We start from the raw sequence: 19,524 nt of genomic DNA, 5'->3' as shown, positions 1-19,524 counted from the left end.
GGTGTATGTGGTAAAGGATTTAGTGAACAAGGTTATTTAAAGACTCACATGAGAATACATAAGAGTGATATAAACGAGAGAGCACATACTAAAGATAAACCTCATGATTGTGATGTATGTGGTAAAGGGTTTAGCCGACTCAGTCATTTACGTAGACACATGAGAACACATACAGGCGACAAACCTCATGGCTGTGATGTATGTGGTAAAGGATTTATTGAGCAAGGTAATTTAAAGACACACATGAGAATACATACAGGTGATAAACTCTATGACTGTGATGTATGTGGTAAAAGGTTTAAGCATGGTAATGACGTGAAGAGACACATGGCATCACACACTAGCGAAAAACGCCATAAATGTGATGTGTGTGAGAAAGGGTTTAATACGTCTAGTAATTTACAGCGACACATGAGAACACATACAGGTGACAAACCTTATGACTGTGATGTATGTGGTAAAGGATTTAGTGCGCAAGATAATTTAAAGACACACAAGAGAATACATAAAGGTGATAAACCTTATGACTGTGATGTATGTGGTAAAAGGTTTAGTGCGGCTGGTGACGTAAAGAGACACATGGTAACACACACTGGCGAAAAACTTCATAAATGTGATGTATGTGGTAAAGGGTTTGGTCATCATTATACTTTACTGAGACACGCCAGAACCCATTCAGGTGCTTCACTTCATTATTGTGATATATGTGGTAAAGGATTGAGAAGCCATCATAATTTACAAAGACACATGATAATACATACAGGTGATAAACCTTATGTCTGTGATGTATGTGGTAAAGGATTTAGTGTGCAAGGTAATTTAAAGACTCACAAGAGAATACATACAGGTGATAATCCTTATGACTGTGATGTATGTGGTAAAGTTTTTAGTCGGCCTGACATTTTACAGGTTCACATGAGAACACATACAGTTGATGATAATACTGATAAACCACGTGACTGGGATTTATAAGGTTAACTCTGCGTTATTCACAAATTCACACAAGCGATAGCCTTTCAAAAAGTGCTATATTCGACTCTTAGCTGATGAAAATGGAAAAAAAATCTAATCGCTAAAATAGTAGTCCGAGATTACTCTGACGTCCTACGGCTGTTTAGCCAGACAAGCTGGGGCCGTGGGACGTCAGAGCTTGTCCCATATCAAAAAGTGGATATTTGCCCACCCAAAATAGATGCGCTACTTCCTTGTTTCTGGAGCCGACTGAGGGCCTTGGAATTATATAAATCTGTCATCAATCTCTTCAGTTTTCATTTATCTCTTCATTTATGTAAGTTTCACCTACCTGCCAAACCTTTAATTTTCTATATTTTAACATTTTTTAAGGAGCCCCAGCTTATCTGGCTAAACAGCCGTCGGACGTCAGAGTAAACTCGGACTATAAAATAGACAAATCCGACACTCTACGGGATTGAAGAACATTTACTAGGTTTGGATTGTCCTAACCAATCAATAAATTTTGATTATGCACGTCTCGTGATATCTTCCAATCAGGTCGCAAGAAAAATTCACTTCCTAAGTGTCCATCGTTCAATTCTTAATATCGACTCCTAGGAGTCAAAAATGAGAACACATACATACGATTAAACCTCCTGAATGTGATGTATGTGGTAAAGGATTTATTGAAAGTGGTGAATCATCTTAAAAAGAAACATAGTAGAATAACTACTGGTGACATTCGGCTATCCTCGGTAGAATCCGTTACTTTCCGGCTTCTATCTTAGATGAGGATACGGAATCGGCCGAGTTGAGACGAATGCTAGTACTAGGGATAAACCACAAAAACAGGATTGTTTTCATCTGAAGACATAAGACTTTTTATATATTCATCCATTAAAGATTGTGTTATTGTAAGAGCATAAATATATATACTGGACTTGCATTTGGTTAAGAGTCCAGTAAGAGAGTAAGAGTTGTAATTAAAATAATGTAATCTTTATTGCAAAACTACACCCATGAGGGTCAAGCAATACAATCAAACAATAATTTTATACTATACAATGCAATACAATAAAATACAATGTAATACAATGAAATACAAAATAATACAATACAATATATAGAATAATAGAACATTAGAGTTCAATTATAAATGTATGTAAAAAAACAACACCATCATAACCTTGCCTGACACGGCCGTCTGACTCCCCCAGTTCTAAAGACTCGGTTTAATGAAGACTCCAATATGACAAACAAGTTCAGGGATGGGGTTTAGAATGTGTTTAAGTTTATTGAATGCATCAAGATGTTGAAATAATGGTACATAGTCTGTTAGATAAGCAAACAGATTAGAACGCAAAGATATGTTAATGTCACAATACAAAAAGAAATGAAATTTATCATCTAGGACTTCACATTTTTTACATAATCTTTGTGCTCTTGGAATGTTTCTGTACCTTCCTAATTCAATGTCTAGGGAATGATCACTTAGTCTAAATGTAGAGAGTAACTGCCTATGTATAAAATTATTGCAATTTAAATATTCATCAGACTGACAATTATTTTTTAATTTCCCATAAAGACAAAGTTTGGATGAGGAATCCATTTTTGAAAGTTTAATTAAAGTATTTTTTTTCATATTCCTCTGAAACACACTGTTTTATATAACATTTTAACATGTTTTTTGATTGTTTAAAAGGTACATTATTATTAGAGTAATTTTCTGGGTTTATTTTCATTTCTTTAAAAATTTTATCTGCAAATGAGTACCAAGAATAAATTCCTTCTGAATGTAAATTTATGTTTGTTTGTAGAGATTCTTTAACCAGGGGATTTATATCATTACACTTTATTCTATAAAAATACTTGAGTGTTTGAGTTTTTATATATAGGAGTCCAAAGTAAATCTACCTAGTTCTGATCTAGCACCTATGTTAGTGGCTGTCTTTCTCAGTCCTAATACTGCTTTACAAAATTTAGAATGAACCTTTTCAAACGGACATTTTTCTGCTAATGCAAGAGTATCACAAAATGTATAATTTACTGCATTTTGTGATACTCTTGCATTAGCAGAAAAATATCCCTTTGAAAAGGTTCATTCTAAATTTTGTAATTAAAATAGACTCACGAGAACACATACTAATTATAAATGTCATAATTTTTATATCGTGTGTTAACTATTTTTGAGGACATAGTACTGCAACTGACATCGAAAAAGACGCTTAGTTAACGAGTTTAATGGTCCGGAATAACATACGACTGCAAATTGTTTTAAATGAAAAAATTATATCTATATTTTAATTTCCGTCGGGTCGTAAAAAGTTTCTATGGTCACATTTTTGTATTTTATTCCTTTAATGGGGTACCTCTCAATTTACGGTTTTGGGTACTGAGTTACCTTAAAATCCAAACATTTTTTTTTTGGTTAAATTTCCCGCTATTTTCGTAAATATTTTCTATGCACATATCATTAAGGATCATCGGAATAATGAAGACAGAAATATACCATATCAAAGTAAGACATGAAAGAACATGAAGTTGGCTGTTTTTTTTAGATAGAAATTTAACGCGTTTTTCTTTGAAAACGAGAAAACATATGAATCAAAAACTGTATTCGACATTTGAGATGACAAAACATATCATTGCGATACTGCATGCAAAGTTTGTTGGGCAAATTCAAAACTATTTTGTCAAAAACTCTGAAATAAAAACATCATTTGTACCTTTTTTAAATTACGGAAATTTCCTATCCGTCAATCAGCTCCACCATTTATTTTTTCCTTCACAATCAATTTGATAGTTTCGATGTGATTATGTAGATTTTGTAAGAGACGTTAATTTATTTTTGAGTGATTTGAATATGTATAGTATTTCTTTCGTGTATTTTCTGTAAATAAGTTATATTTTTGTTAATAAAATTTTGACTTTTTATAAAAGTTAACCAAATCCTTCGGATTAGAGTTTTTTCCGGATAATGACAATAGTTGATATTGTGTGAAAATAAATTGTATGTCAATTGGGTTTTATGTTCAAGATTATCTTTGAGTTGGAGGAGACACTTTTTGTACACAATATATGGATTACCAAATGATTCTGTTAAAATGAGATCCACTTCTTTGCAACAAAAATACTAAAATTTGTAGAGGAACACATAAGCTGCATTTCTAAATTATAAGTAATTTTGATATGCAAGATGGTTTATAAGAACCTGTATGTATGTTCTTCTCGTATGGTTCTAATTATGTCCATTGTGGTGTGCATTTCTTACTTGGAACACTCGTCAAGGATCATCCCAGTATTATTAGTGAAAGATTCCCTATACATGTTCGACATTGTTTCTTAAATGTCTAATAGTTAAAAGTGATGATAATACCTGGCATGCACATGGGGCTAGATGTCAGAGCAAGAAAGTACACTTCTGTTTTATCTCACATATATTTTAATTCCAATCTAATTAAAATATTGTAATCAGAGATCAATATTTTAATTAGATTGTTTTAATTCTTTCTTTGAAATTGTCTTTATCTTAGATTCTCCATGGCCTGATTGAAGTTATATAAACATGATAAAAGACACATTTACCAGAATGAAATAATTTTAATAACATGGTATATCAAATTTATTTGTTATGATTCTTAATTTCTCTAAATAGATTATTACAAATTGTGCAGACTATAAAAAAATTTGAAAAGGCTTTGCAGAATTATTCTTGTTTCAATGTTTTTGTTATATGGATTGAAATATAAATGAAACTTGTAGGATGCAGTTTTGTTTTGGTCATGGTATAAAAACAAACGGTTCTGTAATCCGTCAATTAACATCAACACAAATTAAAGAACCTTAGTGAGCGCGCTCACATACCCCACGCCCCTACATTGTCACTGGACAAATAAAAAAATGAATCATAATTTCCTGTCAATAAGCACATCCACATAGTATGTCCATATTATCTAAAAAGTTTCATGAAATTCTGTTGTGATGTTTCAGAGGAATTTTGATGACAAACTATTGCATTAGTATATTGAGGCAAATAAGTTCAAAGGGGAAAAACTCATAGAAAAAAAATTGGAATCATAATTCCCTGTCGATATGTTCATCTACATAGTATGTCCTTATTATCTACAAAGTTTCATGAAATTCTGTTGTGTGATTTCAGAGGAGTTGAGATGACAAACTGTTGCAGTAGTATATTGGTGCAAATAAGTTCAAAGGGGCATAACTCCTAGAAAAAACATTTAATCATAATTTCCTGTCCATATGCACATCTACATAGTATGTCCTTAATGTCTAAAGAGGTTTCATGAAATTCTGTTGTGTGGTTTCTGAGGAGTTGCGATGACAAACTGTTGCAATAGTATATTGGGGCAAATAAGTTCAAGTGGGCGCAACTCCTAAACAAAATTGAATCATAATTTCCTGTCAATATGCACATCTACATAGTATGTCCTTATTATCTAAAAACTCCTCTGAAACCATACAAAGTCAGAAATATTTGTGATATGACGTATAAATGTAATGTTTTGTAATTCCTAAATTTGTTTTTGAAACAGTCTTTTTTCCCACAGAAAATGACAATTTTTGAGAAAATATCTAAATTCGGAGACCGTTATCGATCCGTGTCTTATAGCCTTTCGCATGCTCAGTCGACGTACTGAACGAAGAATTTAACTTTATATATAAATAATATATGACAATGGTGTAGATTAAAAATTACACCATTTCAGGCCCTTTTGTTTTCCACATAATTAACATTACCAATAATTAAAAAGTCGCGGGTCGAATCAGATACCGATTCCAATAGTATATTTCACAAAATTACCTGATCCCTGTACATGATCTGTACATTCCGCCTCTGTCAGGCTCACAACCAAATTGTGTATTGAAGAATTGCTATAAACACGGGTAATAATCACACCTGAAATTCGTCATTATACAGGGAATATCTATGCATCTTATAATCAGCGTGACTTTACCAAATGAAAATACGAATTCTAAAAATCCAGGCTAAAACTAAGGGGTAGGTTCTTTAATTCAGTCAAGGATCCGCGACATGTCGCGGGTATGGTCTAGTTAGCCTTATGCGTTTCGTCCATAATTTTATGTATGAATGAATAACCAGTTGTACTCGGGACTCTTCAGTAGATATTGCAAATGTTTATGAAGGTGACAAAACCACCTAGTATCATATTCGAGGGGGGGACAGGGGGTACCCTTCTCCCTTCTCCCACCCCTCTTCTCCTTTCTCCTATCCCCGTTCTCCTTTCTCTCATTAAAATGAAACATCTCCTTTTGAGATAAATTAAAAAAAAATCTCTTTTCTCCAACTTTTTCTCCTTTCTCCCAGCCTTCCTCTCCTTTCTCCTACCCTCTTTCTCCCTGTCTCCCTTACCCCTGTCATCCCCCTCATATTCCAGGTAGCAATGTTTGGTATATTTCAATGTACTTTTTTTATTTGGCTATCTAGATGCAAAGTATTTGTTTCAAATGCATCTAAAATAATTTAATTTACGTGTATCTTAAACTATTCATGCTCAGTGGATGCTGCTTCAATAATTCCTGGTGATGACAATTTCAATAATCTTCCCTTAGTTGTTTATATTAAGAAGAATGCATTGGCATAACAATGAACTGAGCTTAATGCAAAGCACTTTAATAATACACTTAGACAGAGAGCTCAGAACAGTGATATACTTCTTGAACACCAAAGAAAAACATGCCTAACTGCACGGATCGGAGGTCCTGAAAATAGACATGTATGATGTAAATTAATTACATAATATGTAAATGAAATGTCTATGTACATGTATATAAAACTCAAATATATACAGTTTACACGATTACACAAGGGTGGTGTGGACGAATGGACTACATCTATGCAATTTTGATAAATATAAAGATAAAGGAAGATGTGGTGTGAGTGCCAATGAGACAACTCTTCATCCAAATAACAATTTAAAAAGTAAACCATTAAAGGTTAAAGTACGGCCTTCAACACGGAGCCTTGGCTCACACCGAACAACAAGCTATAAAGGGTCCCAAAAAATTACTAGTGTAAAACCATTCAAACGGGGAAACCAACGGTCTAATCTATACAAACAAAACGAGAAACGAGAAACACGTATATATTACATAAACAAACGACAACTATTGTACATCAGATTCCTGACTTAGGACAGGTGCAAACATTTGCAGCGGGATTAAACGTTTTAATGGATCCAAACCTTCTCCCTTTTTAGCTCACCTGGCCCGAAGGGCCAAGTGAGCTTTTCTCATCACTTGGCGTCCGGCGTCCGTCGTCGTCCGTCGTCGTCCGTCGTTGTCCGTCGTCCTGCGTCCGGCGTCGTTAACTTTTACAAAAATCTTCTCCTCTGAAACTGCTGGGCCAAATTAATCCAAACTTGGCCATAATCATCATTGGGGTATCTAGTTTAAAAATTGTGTCCGGTGACCCCGCCAACCAACCAAGATGGCCACCACGGCTAAAAATAGAACATAGGGGTAAAATGCAGTTTTTGGCTTATAACTCAAAAACCAAAGCATTTAGAGAAATCTGACATGGGGTAAAAATGTTCATCAGGTCAAGATCTAACTGCCCTGAAATTTTCAGATGAATCAGACAACCTGTTGTTGGGTTGCTGCCCCTGAATTGGTAATTTTAGGGAAATTTTGAGGTTTTTTGTTTCTATCTTGAATATTATTATAGATAGAGATAAACTGTAAACAGCAATAATGTTCAGCAAAGTAAAATCTACAAATAAGTCAACATAACCAAAATGGTCAGTTGACCACTTTAGGAGTTATTGTCCTTTATAGTCAATTTTTAACCATTTTTCGTAAATCTTGGTAATCTTTTACAAAAATCTTCTCCTCTGAAACTACCAGGCCAAATTTAATCAAACTTGGCCGTAATCATCATTGGGGTATCTAGTTTAAAAATTGTGTGGCGTGACCGGCCAACCAACAAAGATGGCCGCCATGGCTAAAAATAGAACATAGGGGTAAAATGCAGTTTTTTGCTTATAACTCAAAAACCAAAGCATTTAGAGCAAATCTAACAGGGAGTAAAATTGTTAATCAGGTCAAGATCTATTTGCCATGAAATTTTCAGATGGATTGGACAAACTGCTGTTAGGTTGCTGCCCCTGAATTAGGCATTTTAAGGAAATTTTGCCGTTTTTTGTTATTATCTTGAATATTATTATAGATAGAGATAAACTGTAAAGGGAAACAATGTACAGCAAAGTAACACCTAAAAATAAGTCAACATGACCTAAATGGTCAATTGACCCCATAAGGAGTTATTGCCCTTTATAGTCAATTTTTAACAATTTTCATAAAATTTGTAAATTTTAACTAACATTTTCCACTGAAGCTCTTAGGCCAAGTTCAATATAGATAGAATGATTGTAAGCAGCAATAATGTTCAGTAAAGTAAGATATACAAACACATCACCATCACCAAAACACAATTTTGTCATGAATTCAAATGCGTCCTTTGTTTAATATTCACATAGACCAAGGTGAGCGACACAGGCTCTTTGGAGCCTCTAGTTCTGAAACAATAGCATAACATCACAACATAGAAAAACATACGATAAAATATCAATTGGCAGACTTAACTCAATCAAAAAACGTATGATTACACAATGAACGAATAAATTTGATCTGCGATATCTGAATACAAATGCACAGTTAATTAAATATTAGAGACAAACATTCATGACCAAAAAGCTAACAAACAAATTCAAACACAGGACAAAACTGAGAAATATTTAACCAATCAAAGTTCACTTTAGAAAAAAACCGTTTTTTTATAATCTTGAAGTTTATACAAATGTTGTAAGAATAAGTGAAAAATTGAAGATATTACAAATAATCAAAGCTGGTGTACAGACAAGATCCATATAAATAAAAAAATAACAAAAAAGCATTATAAAACAGTATCAACAGGTCGAATTAACAAGAAAATACGACTTGAGAGTACTCGCAGTTACTGACAGCTAGTTAAAAGCCAAAACCAATTAATAATAAAAAATCATGCATCATAGACTAAAATCGACTAAAACACATCACAGGGATTTAGTATTTTAACGTCATTAATAGTCAAAGAAGACATGACTTGTGCAATGCCAAAAATAAATGTATCGAAAGGTAGTAGTATAGTGAAGAGCGACTTCTATAGAAATAAAAGTTAACGTGTCTGTGTCTCTATACATCTCGCTTCAAAAGATAATGAAATTTAGTTATGTTTTAATTTGCTAATGACAAAATCAATATTAGTGCCAATGTGAAATATATTCAGAGATCTAATTACAATATTGGTACGATAACCCTTACTTATAAGTTTGTTTAAAGGTTCGATGAGTTTACAAGGATCACATATAGTCCATCAGCTAGTTCTCAAAAGAGCTCTAGTTAAGGAGTTTGTGTTACACCCCAGGGTACCGCGATTTTTTTTGATAGAATTCAACTTCATTATCTTATTGATAAAATACAAGGTGTTAGACGAAAAAGAAAGTGTCCAAAAGAGGATTAAAAACGTCCCTTCAATGGTCCACTCATTTAGCAATCACAACTAAGTAATTTTTAATTATTTTTTTTTAATATCAAGCGATTAAAAAAAATAAAGTAAAGGTTTAAACAACTAAAACAGATACAAAACTTATCATATTAAATGTAACTCGGAAGATTTTTTGTTTTAAAAAAATGTTTTTTACATTACAAACAATCCGATTTTTTGGGTGCAAATAAAGGCATTTTTTCTCCTTTCACAAAGAAATTCGTTAAACAATTACCCGTTTTAGTTAAATAAACTTGAGAATTAATCATCATGTAATGTTTAAATCATTTGCAGTATTTATATATCGTCTAAAATATGAATTATTTAATAAAATATATGTACTTTCAAATACTCGTAAAATACCGGAATTCATCAAATTACCGTCTTTGATTCAGTATACAACATGTACAATATATTCACACATAAGCATTATCAATTTGCAACTGAAAATAAACATTTAATTGTCGATTTATGATGTTTTTGTGAGACAAATTATTTTATAAAATTAATGTGTAACGAAATTATGATGAACAAATTACAAATTAAGGTGATTTTTTGGCGTTCAGAAAAGGTGCACTCTATCGAACTCAATAAAGGTGTGCTTGATAACATTTTGTGTTTTAGCTATGAAGTTATTGATTTAAGATTGTTTAGTCATTCAATCGACAGACATCGCTTTGAACGAACGTCAAATAGTCATTTGTGGTGTTTGGCAATACTTTTTACTTTCTCAGGATTCTTAGATATACAAACAAAAATGGCTTTGTTGGTTTCAGTTTAAATAAAGATTCTGATAAACGTTGGTTGCTAAATGCACATGAAAGAGCTTTAATATCATTAAAATGTCGAGACTTGGTAGGAATTGTTAACCCTGAAACATCCTCCCAAAAAGAAATCAGAAAAACTCGAATAAAGCGAGTCAGTTTCTGATGTTTGAAAATTGTTTTAGACACTTCAAAGCTGGCCAATTCCATTATAACATGTGAGCAGTTATATGGCTTGTTCTCGGATTCTGTTGCTTCTTCGAAATTAATGGGTGACCTTCTAAACGCGTATGAAAAGGGAAAATTTGCTTCAGAAATTTTCATTACGGAAGGGCTTATTCAAAAGTCAACCGATATCTTCAAAAAAGAAAATCATTGCTTACATTTAAAAAAAAGGGAAATAAAAGGCAAGCAGTTAATGGCTGATAAGAACAACAAAACATTGAAAGCAGATGAAAACAAAATGTCGCCTGCTTGTCATAGCCCAGACAAGATAGTTGGTTATGCTATAGGTTCTCCAGTTGAATTAGGTCCTTTTCCAATGTCTATTACAAACTTTGAATGTACACATGTAACTAAAAATTAAAACCTGTCCTGGGTGGTCTTTTTAGAAAAGGCTCTTTCCTAAGGAAATCATGTGGATATTTGATGACATGGCAGTTATTCAAACCATTACTAGGATACCAAGCACTTTTTTCGATTTGGCAAAAATTGTTATTTTAAAAACCATCCTTTTAGTTTTGAAAAGTGGTCACGCATTAATTTTGTCACTGAATAGTATCGCACAATATTCATAACGAAATTAGAACGGCAGGTCCTTGGGAGGGCAAATCATTACGATAAGTTCTAAACCAATCGTGTTCTTGTGAATGGAAGAAATGTTTGTTAGTTGGGGGAAACAAAGTTGCTTTTGTTGAATTCTTTTGTTTTTAAAAGAGTAAACAATCCTATAGATTTACACTTGAATGTATGGAATTATTTGTATCACATGGAAGTATGTGCCACAAAATATATGTTGAAAATGAAATAGCGTAGAATGGTTTTAGTTTATGATCAAACAGGAAGAAGCCGATAAAAAAATGTTCTTAATAAAATGCAAAAACATGCAGCTGACAAAGTTTACGACTCCATTGTTAAAAAACCTTCTGACACTGTTGTGGAAGTATTGGCTTACTATTTTCACAGTTGCATATCAATTCTAACATTGTAAGTCTGACAAATACATCCCCCAAATGCAGATTATTAAATGTGCAATCAGTTGTGCAAATTTGGTGAGAATGTTTGTCGAAAACTAAAGGGATTTCGCGCTAATACAGGTTGTGATTCAGTAAGTGTTTTGTCTGGTAAAGAAAAAAAGTAAAGCTTTCGGCTTTTTGACACGTTATGTGGAGTTTTCAGAAGGTTTATTCCATCTTGGTGAAGCCTTGGAAGAGGTTGGCGAGGAGTTATCAAAGCACTTGAGAGGTTTTCGTGTTCTATATATGGCTACGAAATTAAAAATATCGATAAATAAAGATCAGAACGTTTTGAAATGCAAAAGATGCAAGGTTAAAGCACATTAAACAAGCCAACTTTCAGACGACGATTTGGAAATCTACTCTTAAACACAACACTGGTCTGTTGCCAAACAACTATGGTTGGATTGTTTAGAGCGCTTTGATCAGTATCAATTTTCTAGACCAACCACCAGCGATAGATGCTTTGGTAATTCTGATGTGCTGTTCATGTAAAGCTGGTTGTGCCAAAAAATATGTTCGTGTGTTCAACAAGGTTTATCCTGAACAGATAGCTGTATGTTAATGCTCGAAAGCTTGTAGATATAGGCATTATCGAATCGTTGATATTGCTAACGATGACGACACAGATGATGGAAAAGATGATAATGATAATTCGGTAGATGCCGGTGACCAAACTGATGATGATTTTATTGATTGACCTTCTGTGTGACCTTAAATGTGGTGATGCGGTTGTTAAATTTAAAAAAAAAAATAGAAATCTAGAAACCCTGACAGTTTTGTGTGTTTTAATATGCGAGTTATTTCATGAATGCGATTTAAACATTTGTGACAGAATCGTGCATTTCTGGTTGCCTATGTTTGTGTTTGTCGTTGATTCTATGTTTTTGTTTCTTACCTTTAAGTTTTTTTTCACCAGCCTTTATATACTGTATGCTGTATGTTTCAATGTGAAAAGAATATACATTTTTTTCAAGAAAATTAGTACGTATGCTTCTTTTCATTCAAAATCATGACTTTTGGAAATTGACCCTCCCCCTTTTGTCTTGGTCCTCTACGATATAAAAATTAGCCTGGGTTTTAATATGATATGATGTGTTCCATTTAATAAAAAGTATAGTACTGAATAATTAGTTATTTTTTACATTTTTCTGTAATAATGTGCAAAACAAAATTTTTGATATACCCTGAAATAAGCCCCCTTTTAACCCCTTTTGGACATTTTTTCAAAAGTCTAACACCTCTTAAAATATTCTTCAGATATTACTCTTTAAATTTATACAAAAAAATTGCGGTACCCTGGGGTCTAACACAGAACTGAATTTTTGCCCTACCAGCTGATGGACTAATAGTGATTTCCTCGCTTTAAGTACAATATTACCATAAAATTTAGGATGTGAAATACCATTTTTAATAAGCTTTCTACAGGTATAGCCAAATTTACTAATCAAATCTTTGTATCTATGAAAGAATTTAGTAAAAGTTTTAAGTAATTTATGGGACACAACAATTTACCAGTGATGCATTGATTACGTTCGTTAAAATCTATGACATCAGAACACACACGGGCAAACCGAACGAGTTGCGATATATAAACACCGTATGATGGAACCAAAGGCACATCGCCGTCTAAAAAAGGAAAATTAACAATAGGAAATGAAAAATCGTCTCTTTTGTCGTAAATTTTAGTGTGAAGTTTCCCGTTTGAAATTGAAATGTCTAAATCTAGAAAAGGACAACTGCTGCTGTTTATGTTAGATTTAGTTAAAGTAAGTTCGTTTGGGTAAATTTCTGAAGTATATTTAGAGAACTCTGGATTATTCAACGAAAAAATATCATCCAGATAACGGTAGGTATTTTTGAATGTATCAACCAAATGTAACAATGATGGGTCTTTACTGAGTTTAGTCATAAACTGAGATTCATAGCAATATAGAAATAAATCTGCTATTAAAGGGGCACAGTTGGTGCCCATAGGAATACCTACTACCTGACGATACACTTTATCGCCGAAACGTACATAAATGTTATCAAGCAGAAAGTTTAAAGCTTCAATCATATCCTCACATTTCCAGTAAGTGTATCTAGCATACTTTCCTTTTTCGTTACAGAAAAAGGCCTTAAACGAGTTACAGCAAATAAAATTACAATGAGATTTTTCGAAAGACCATTTTATCAAATACAAAAACTTTTTCTTTATAAGATTGTGTGGAAGTGTAGTTTACAGAGTAGAAAAATCATAACTGTCAACAGAATTGTAAGGACCATTGAAAGCATGTATTTTATCTAAAACCTCTAAAGAATTTTTAACACTCCAAAAACAATTAATACCATTAGTTTCATAAGCTTTATTACAAAAGTTAATAACCAGTTCTTTGATAGTAGTAAGGGAGGTGGTTAGAAGCACTGATAGATTAGTAGTAGAACACTTACTCGAAGCGGAGATGAAACGGAATTTAAATGTTTTTTTGTGTAATTTCGGTAACCAGTACATGGTAGGGACTTTTAAATGTTCGGAAGATGCTTTAAGCTGGGCAGTGGCAGTGGTATGCTTGTTAACGATTTGACTCTCTGTGGTGCATGTATATACACGAGGCTGGTGTGGACACACTTGCGTGGATGCACAAAAAATCTAGATATATGAAGATAGAGAGAGGTATTGATGATTTTATACAGAGTTTTATGTATTTTACTCTCGAAAAAAAGACATTCAAATGAAATGGATGTATCAGACATGTCAGATGCAGAAGCTAATCTATTTAACTCTCCCAGTTTTCTTTTATAGAGTCAAAGTCTGGTGACAGTACTCATGTACAACTAAAATTATGCCTAGTAAAAATGTAGTAATTCATCTGATTCAACAAATGCAAGTACTGTGAAATGTTTCAAAACAGCCTATAAATTGTGAAGTAATTGCAGGTCTCCCTATTTATGTAAAGTATAACAAATTGACAAATAATTAGATGACCATTAGTGCCGCTTGAAAGCAAGGTGTTGCAGAAAAAAATAAGATAGCTTACAAATTGAAAAATAATAAGATAACCGTTAGTCCAAAGGAACGTGTCACAGGAAAAAAATAAGATAGCCTTTGGCCAAATAAAAATATATGTGTGGTTCCAGTAACCCTACCGTCCCTACTGTTTTGGCTTAAAAACAGCCTTCCCTAAAGATTTTATTGTCATTTTTCATTAAGCACTGTTTAAGTCAGAATGTTGCTCCCATAGACTCAATGTAAAAAAAAAAATCCCTATACCTACCTACCCTAACTTTTTTCAGATATAACTGGAACCACACATACTTTTTTATTTGGCCTTTCAACATGGTCAAGACGTCATAATAATTTGGCTTAGATGACCATTTGATAATTTGGGGAACCAGAAGTAATATTTTCCAAATTCAATATTCATTTTCATCTGTTATGCTTATTTTATTCAGTGGACATGTGGATATGATATTCATTTTCAAAATCATCATCCCGAAAAATCAAAGAATAACCCCCTTTCCTTTCAACTTTATACCTATATGTACTACCTCTGTACTCAGATCTAATACTCTTGCACACCGTTTTTGTTGCTCTTTAGAACATATACTAAGTTAATTATATTAAGTTTAGCTTCTACAGACCCCTTATCCATGTTATCTGGGATCTGGGAAAATCCTACTAAATTGAGAATTTCTTCTTACAATCGATAGAGATTTTTGTTTGGGGGTCAAAGTTTTGAAGCTAATATGTGTAAAGGAGAAGAGGGGGGGGGGGGGGGTCATTATGTGGTGAAAAATTTGAACATACCCTTCAGCTTTTCAGCTGATAAACAATGACCGTACCTTAAGTATAGCTTTTAGATACCCCTCTACTTAGTGAGAATTTTTAATATGTATACTATTTTTTTTAGTTAATTATTTTGTTCATGAACATTGATGAGGGTTTGGATGGGGTTAAATGATTAAAGAATAATGCCTTAAAAATGAAGATTACAGAATAACGGCCAAACAAAATGAAGATTAGAGAAAAAGGGGGTTAATTTGTTGAATAAAAGAGAAAAAAGTGGTTATTTTTTTTTTAAAGATTAGATGGGTAAAAATTGAATGTTGACAGATAAACAGACCCCCCCATCCAGACCCTCATTGGTGGTGAGTTAACTCTAGATACACACATGTTTTTATAGTCTCTTGTTTTTTCGTGTGACTACCACTACATGCATGTCACTCTCATTTAATGATCTTTAATAACAGTAAATTTAATAATTGCCAGTTTATTATCTCAATGGTGTATGCCATAACCATGTATTGTAAATGTGTTTGTACAAATATCTCTGTCTATTGTCTATATGTTTTTTTTTTTTTTAAATATTCCTATAGCTTCAGATATAATGCTTACGGGGATATAATTCAGACTATAATTATAATAATAATCAAAGATGTGATCTATTTATCTGAAACAAAAACACGATATCCAATTTTTAATCCATATACAAGGTGTGAAAAATAAGTTAAAGGGAAATATGCAAGAATGAAACAATATGAGTAATACAATTTCATATTAATTAATGATGTGATTTTCAATTATGATTACGAATTATACATGTGTTTTAGTTAGAGTATTGCTAAAAAAATTGTCATGTTATTGAGTTTTGTTAGTTTTCAACATACAGTATAAATAAAGCTATGGATGTTAGTAAAAAACACATACAACAAACACATAGATACAGTTGGCAGGTAGGAGTCATAATTGTAAATTTAACACGAATATTCCTCCAACGAAGGAGTACCTCATAATGTATTATTCTTTGCCAGCTTGGAATGGCTATCATATTAATAAAGACATACAGACACATGGCAGGAGTCATCATTTTAATTGTAATTAAAAAACGATTATTCCTCCGATTGAAGGAGAAACTCATAAAGTATAATTATTCTTTGTCTGCTTGGAATTAAATGATAAAACGTAAGTGTGTTGAATCTTCGTTTAAAGCAACAACCTGTTCCTGTCTTTGGTGTCTTTAAGACTTAAATAGTTTTTTTTATGATTTTAAAAATAAAACTTTAAGGACTCAATCAAGCACCAACAGCCTTCTTTGTTGCACATGACAAATGTCATTTTTTATATTCAGTTCTTTTGGTTTTATTTTAGGACTTTTCTGTTTTGATGATGAAATGCTATTTTGTTGTCATGTACCTCTTCATATCTTTGCGCAAGTTCAACATTGTTATAACATTTTTGACGACAAAGTTACAATTCAATTTTACATTCTAAGTCCATATTTACAACACTTATTTTGATTTTCCAGGTGGACTCTTATTTATCTATGAGTTTATTTACAAAATAATAACATCTACCGAAAGAACAAACATTTGCCTCATTGTTCGTGAGTTCAAAAAATGTAGCTTTTATAAAACCATCTCTACACAGTCGTTTTTTCAAGCGGTAGCCATTTTGTCCAAGCTATTAATGCGGGTTTGTAACCTGATATTTCAATAAGTAATTTATAATTTACCAAAACAAAAGTTAGATACACGAAACGAAAATAAAGTCTAGATTCTTTTTTTATTAACTGCATGTTTGGGTCTTACAGGAACAAACTGCTACGAAACATTAGATAACAACTCAGCCGCATTATAGTTTAATTTGTACACATATAGTCGGTTAATAAAGAGCTCACCAGAGCTCACGTTTTCTCTGTTATCATGTATAAAAAATGAATTAATATGCCGACTCTAAATAAAATTTACTTACTTACTTACTTACATTCATACAACGTCTAGAACCTGAAGATCTCTTTATTTTTGCACCTAAACAATGTCTACAAAACATATATTTAAGTCTTCATTTTTTCCTTACAGAGACATACACGAACAAACAGATATACTGGAGGTAAACCTTATTAATAGGATGTACGAGGTAGAAGATTTAGTCACAATTAATGGTACTCAACAGGGACAAATAAGAACAGAGGGTTTAGTCACAATTAATGGTACTCAACAGGGACAAATAAGAACAGAGGATTTAGTCACAATTAATGGTACTCAACAGGGACAAATAAGAACAGAGGATTTAGTCGCAATTAATGGTACTCAACAGGGACAAATAAGAACAGAGAATTTAGTCACAATTAATGGTACTCACCAGGGACAAATAGGAACAGAGGATTTAGTCACAATTAATGGTACTCAACAAGGACAAATAAGAACAGAGGATTTAGTCACAATTTATGGTACTCAACAGGGACAAATAGGAACAGAGGATTTAGTCACAATTAATGGTACTCACCAGGGACAAATAGGAACAGAGGATTTAGTCACAATTAATGGTACTCAACAAGGACAAATAAGAACAGAGGATTTAGTCACAATTTATGGTACTCAACAGGGACAAATAGGAACAGAGGATAGTAATAAACTGCATAAATGTGATGTTTGTGCTAGAGAATTTAGTCACAGTAGTTCCTTAAAGAGACACACGAAAACACATACTGGTGAAAAACCTCGCAAATGGGATTTTTGTCCTAGAGAATTTTCTGGAGGTAATCACCTAAAAATAAACGAGAGAACACATACTAAAGATAAACCTCATGATTGTGATGTGTGTGGTAGAGGTTTTAGTCTGCTTAGTCATTTACGTAGACACATGAGAATACATACAGGCGACAAACCTCATGACTGTGATGTATGTGGTAAAGGGTTTAGTCATCATGGTAGTTTAATGAGACACATGAGAACACATACAGGTGATAAACCTTATGACTGCGATGTATGTGGTAAACAGTTTAGTCAGCTTGGTACTTTAAAGAGACACATGCGAACACATACAGGTGACAAACCTTATGACTGTGATGTATGTGGTAAAGGATTTAGTGATCAAGGTTATTTTAAGAAACACATGAGAATACATAATGGTGATATACACGAGAGAACACATACTAAAGATAAACCTCATGATTGTGATGTATGTGGTAAAGGGTTTAGCCGACTCAGTCATTTACGTAGACACATGAGAACACATACAGGCGACAAACCTCATAACTGTGATGTATGTGGTAAAGGATTTATTGAGCAAGGTAATTTAAAGACACACATGAGAATACATACAGATGATAAACCTTATGACTGTGATGTATGTGGTAAAAGGTTTAGGCATGGTAATGACGTGAAGAGACACATGGCAACACACATTGGCGAAAAACGTCATAAATGTGATGTATGTGAGAAAGGGTTTAATACGTCTAGTAATTTACAGCGACACATGAGAACACATACAGGTGACAAACCTTATGGATGTGATGTATGTGGTAAAGGATTTAGTGCGCAAGATAATTTAAAGACACACATGAGAATACATAAAGGTGATAAACCTTATGACTGTGATGTATGTGGTAAAAGGTTTAGTGCGGCTGGTGACGTAAAGAGGCACATGGTAACACACACTGGCGAAAAACGTCATAAATGTGATGTATGTGGTAAAGGGTTTGGTCATCATTATACTTTACTGAGACACGCCAGAACACATTCAGGTGCTTCACTTCATTATTGTGATATATGTGGTAAAGGATTGAGTGGCCATCAAAATTTACAAAGACACATGATAATACATACAGGTGATAAACCTTATGACTGTGATGTATGTGGTAAAGGATTTAGTGTGCAAGGTAATTTAAAGACTCACAAGAGAATACATACAGGTGATAATCCTTATGACTGTGATGTATGTGGTAAAATTTTTAGTCGGCCTGACATTTTACAGGTTCACATGAGAACACATACAGTTGATGATAATACTGATAAACCACGTGACTGGGATATATAGACAATAACTGTTTAGTGTCTTTCAATATCAGCTGTATTTGTACGAGGCTAGGAAACAAGGTGTATGCGAGCTTTTAGCGAGCTACTACACCTGTTTCGAGCCGAGTACATATACAGCTGATATTTAAAGACACTAAACAGTTATTGTCTTTATCCTGCAATTAATTCTGTATATTGTTTCAGTTTTGAAAGACACAAAAACTAACAT

At 33.1% G+C, this 19,524-nt stretch overlaps 1 protein-coding gene across 1 annotated transcript; it reads left to right on the top strand.

Moving 5' to 3' along the window:
• Nucleotides 1-11: 11 nt before the first annotated feature.
• On the top strand, nt 12-19,317 carry LOC134700877 (zinc finger protein 665-like). Its single transcript, XM_063562030.1, has 3 exons — nt 12-870; nt 2,850-2,890; nt 17,358-19,317. Exons 1-3 carry the CDS (start codon nt 49-51, stop codon nt 19,315-19,317), a joined length of 2,823 nt encoding a protein of 940 aa, XP_063418100.1. The 5' UTR covers nt 12-48.
• The last annotated feature ends 207 nt before the right edge of the window (nt 19,318-19,524 follow it).

Source organism: Mytilus trossulus, unplaced genomic scaffold (assembly GCF_036588685.1).
Source record: "Mytilus trossulus isolate FHL-02 unplaced genomic scaffold, PNRI_Mtr1.1.1.hap1 h1tg000187l__unscaffolded, whole genome shotgun sequence".
Taxonomy (NCBI): Eukaryota; Metazoa; Mollusca; class Bivalvia; order Mytilida; family Mytilidae; genus Mytilus; species Mytilus trossulus.
The sequence above is the reverse complement of the archived record's forward strand: the minus strand, read 5'-3'. Positions and strand labels throughout refer to the sequence as shown.

Coding starts and splice junctions, on each gene's coding strand:
- LOC134700877 (XM_063562030.1), top strand. CDS start 49: ATGAGAATACATAAGAGTGATATAAACGAGAGAGCACATACTAAAGAT. Junction 871..2,849: donor ATAATCCTTATGACTGTGAT/GTATGTGGTAAA, acceptor TTTTATATATAG/GAGTCCAAAGTAAATCTACC. Junction 2,891..17,357: donor AGTTCTGATCTAGCACCTAT/GTTAGTGGCTGT, acceptor TTTTCCTTACAG/AGACATACACGAACAAACAG.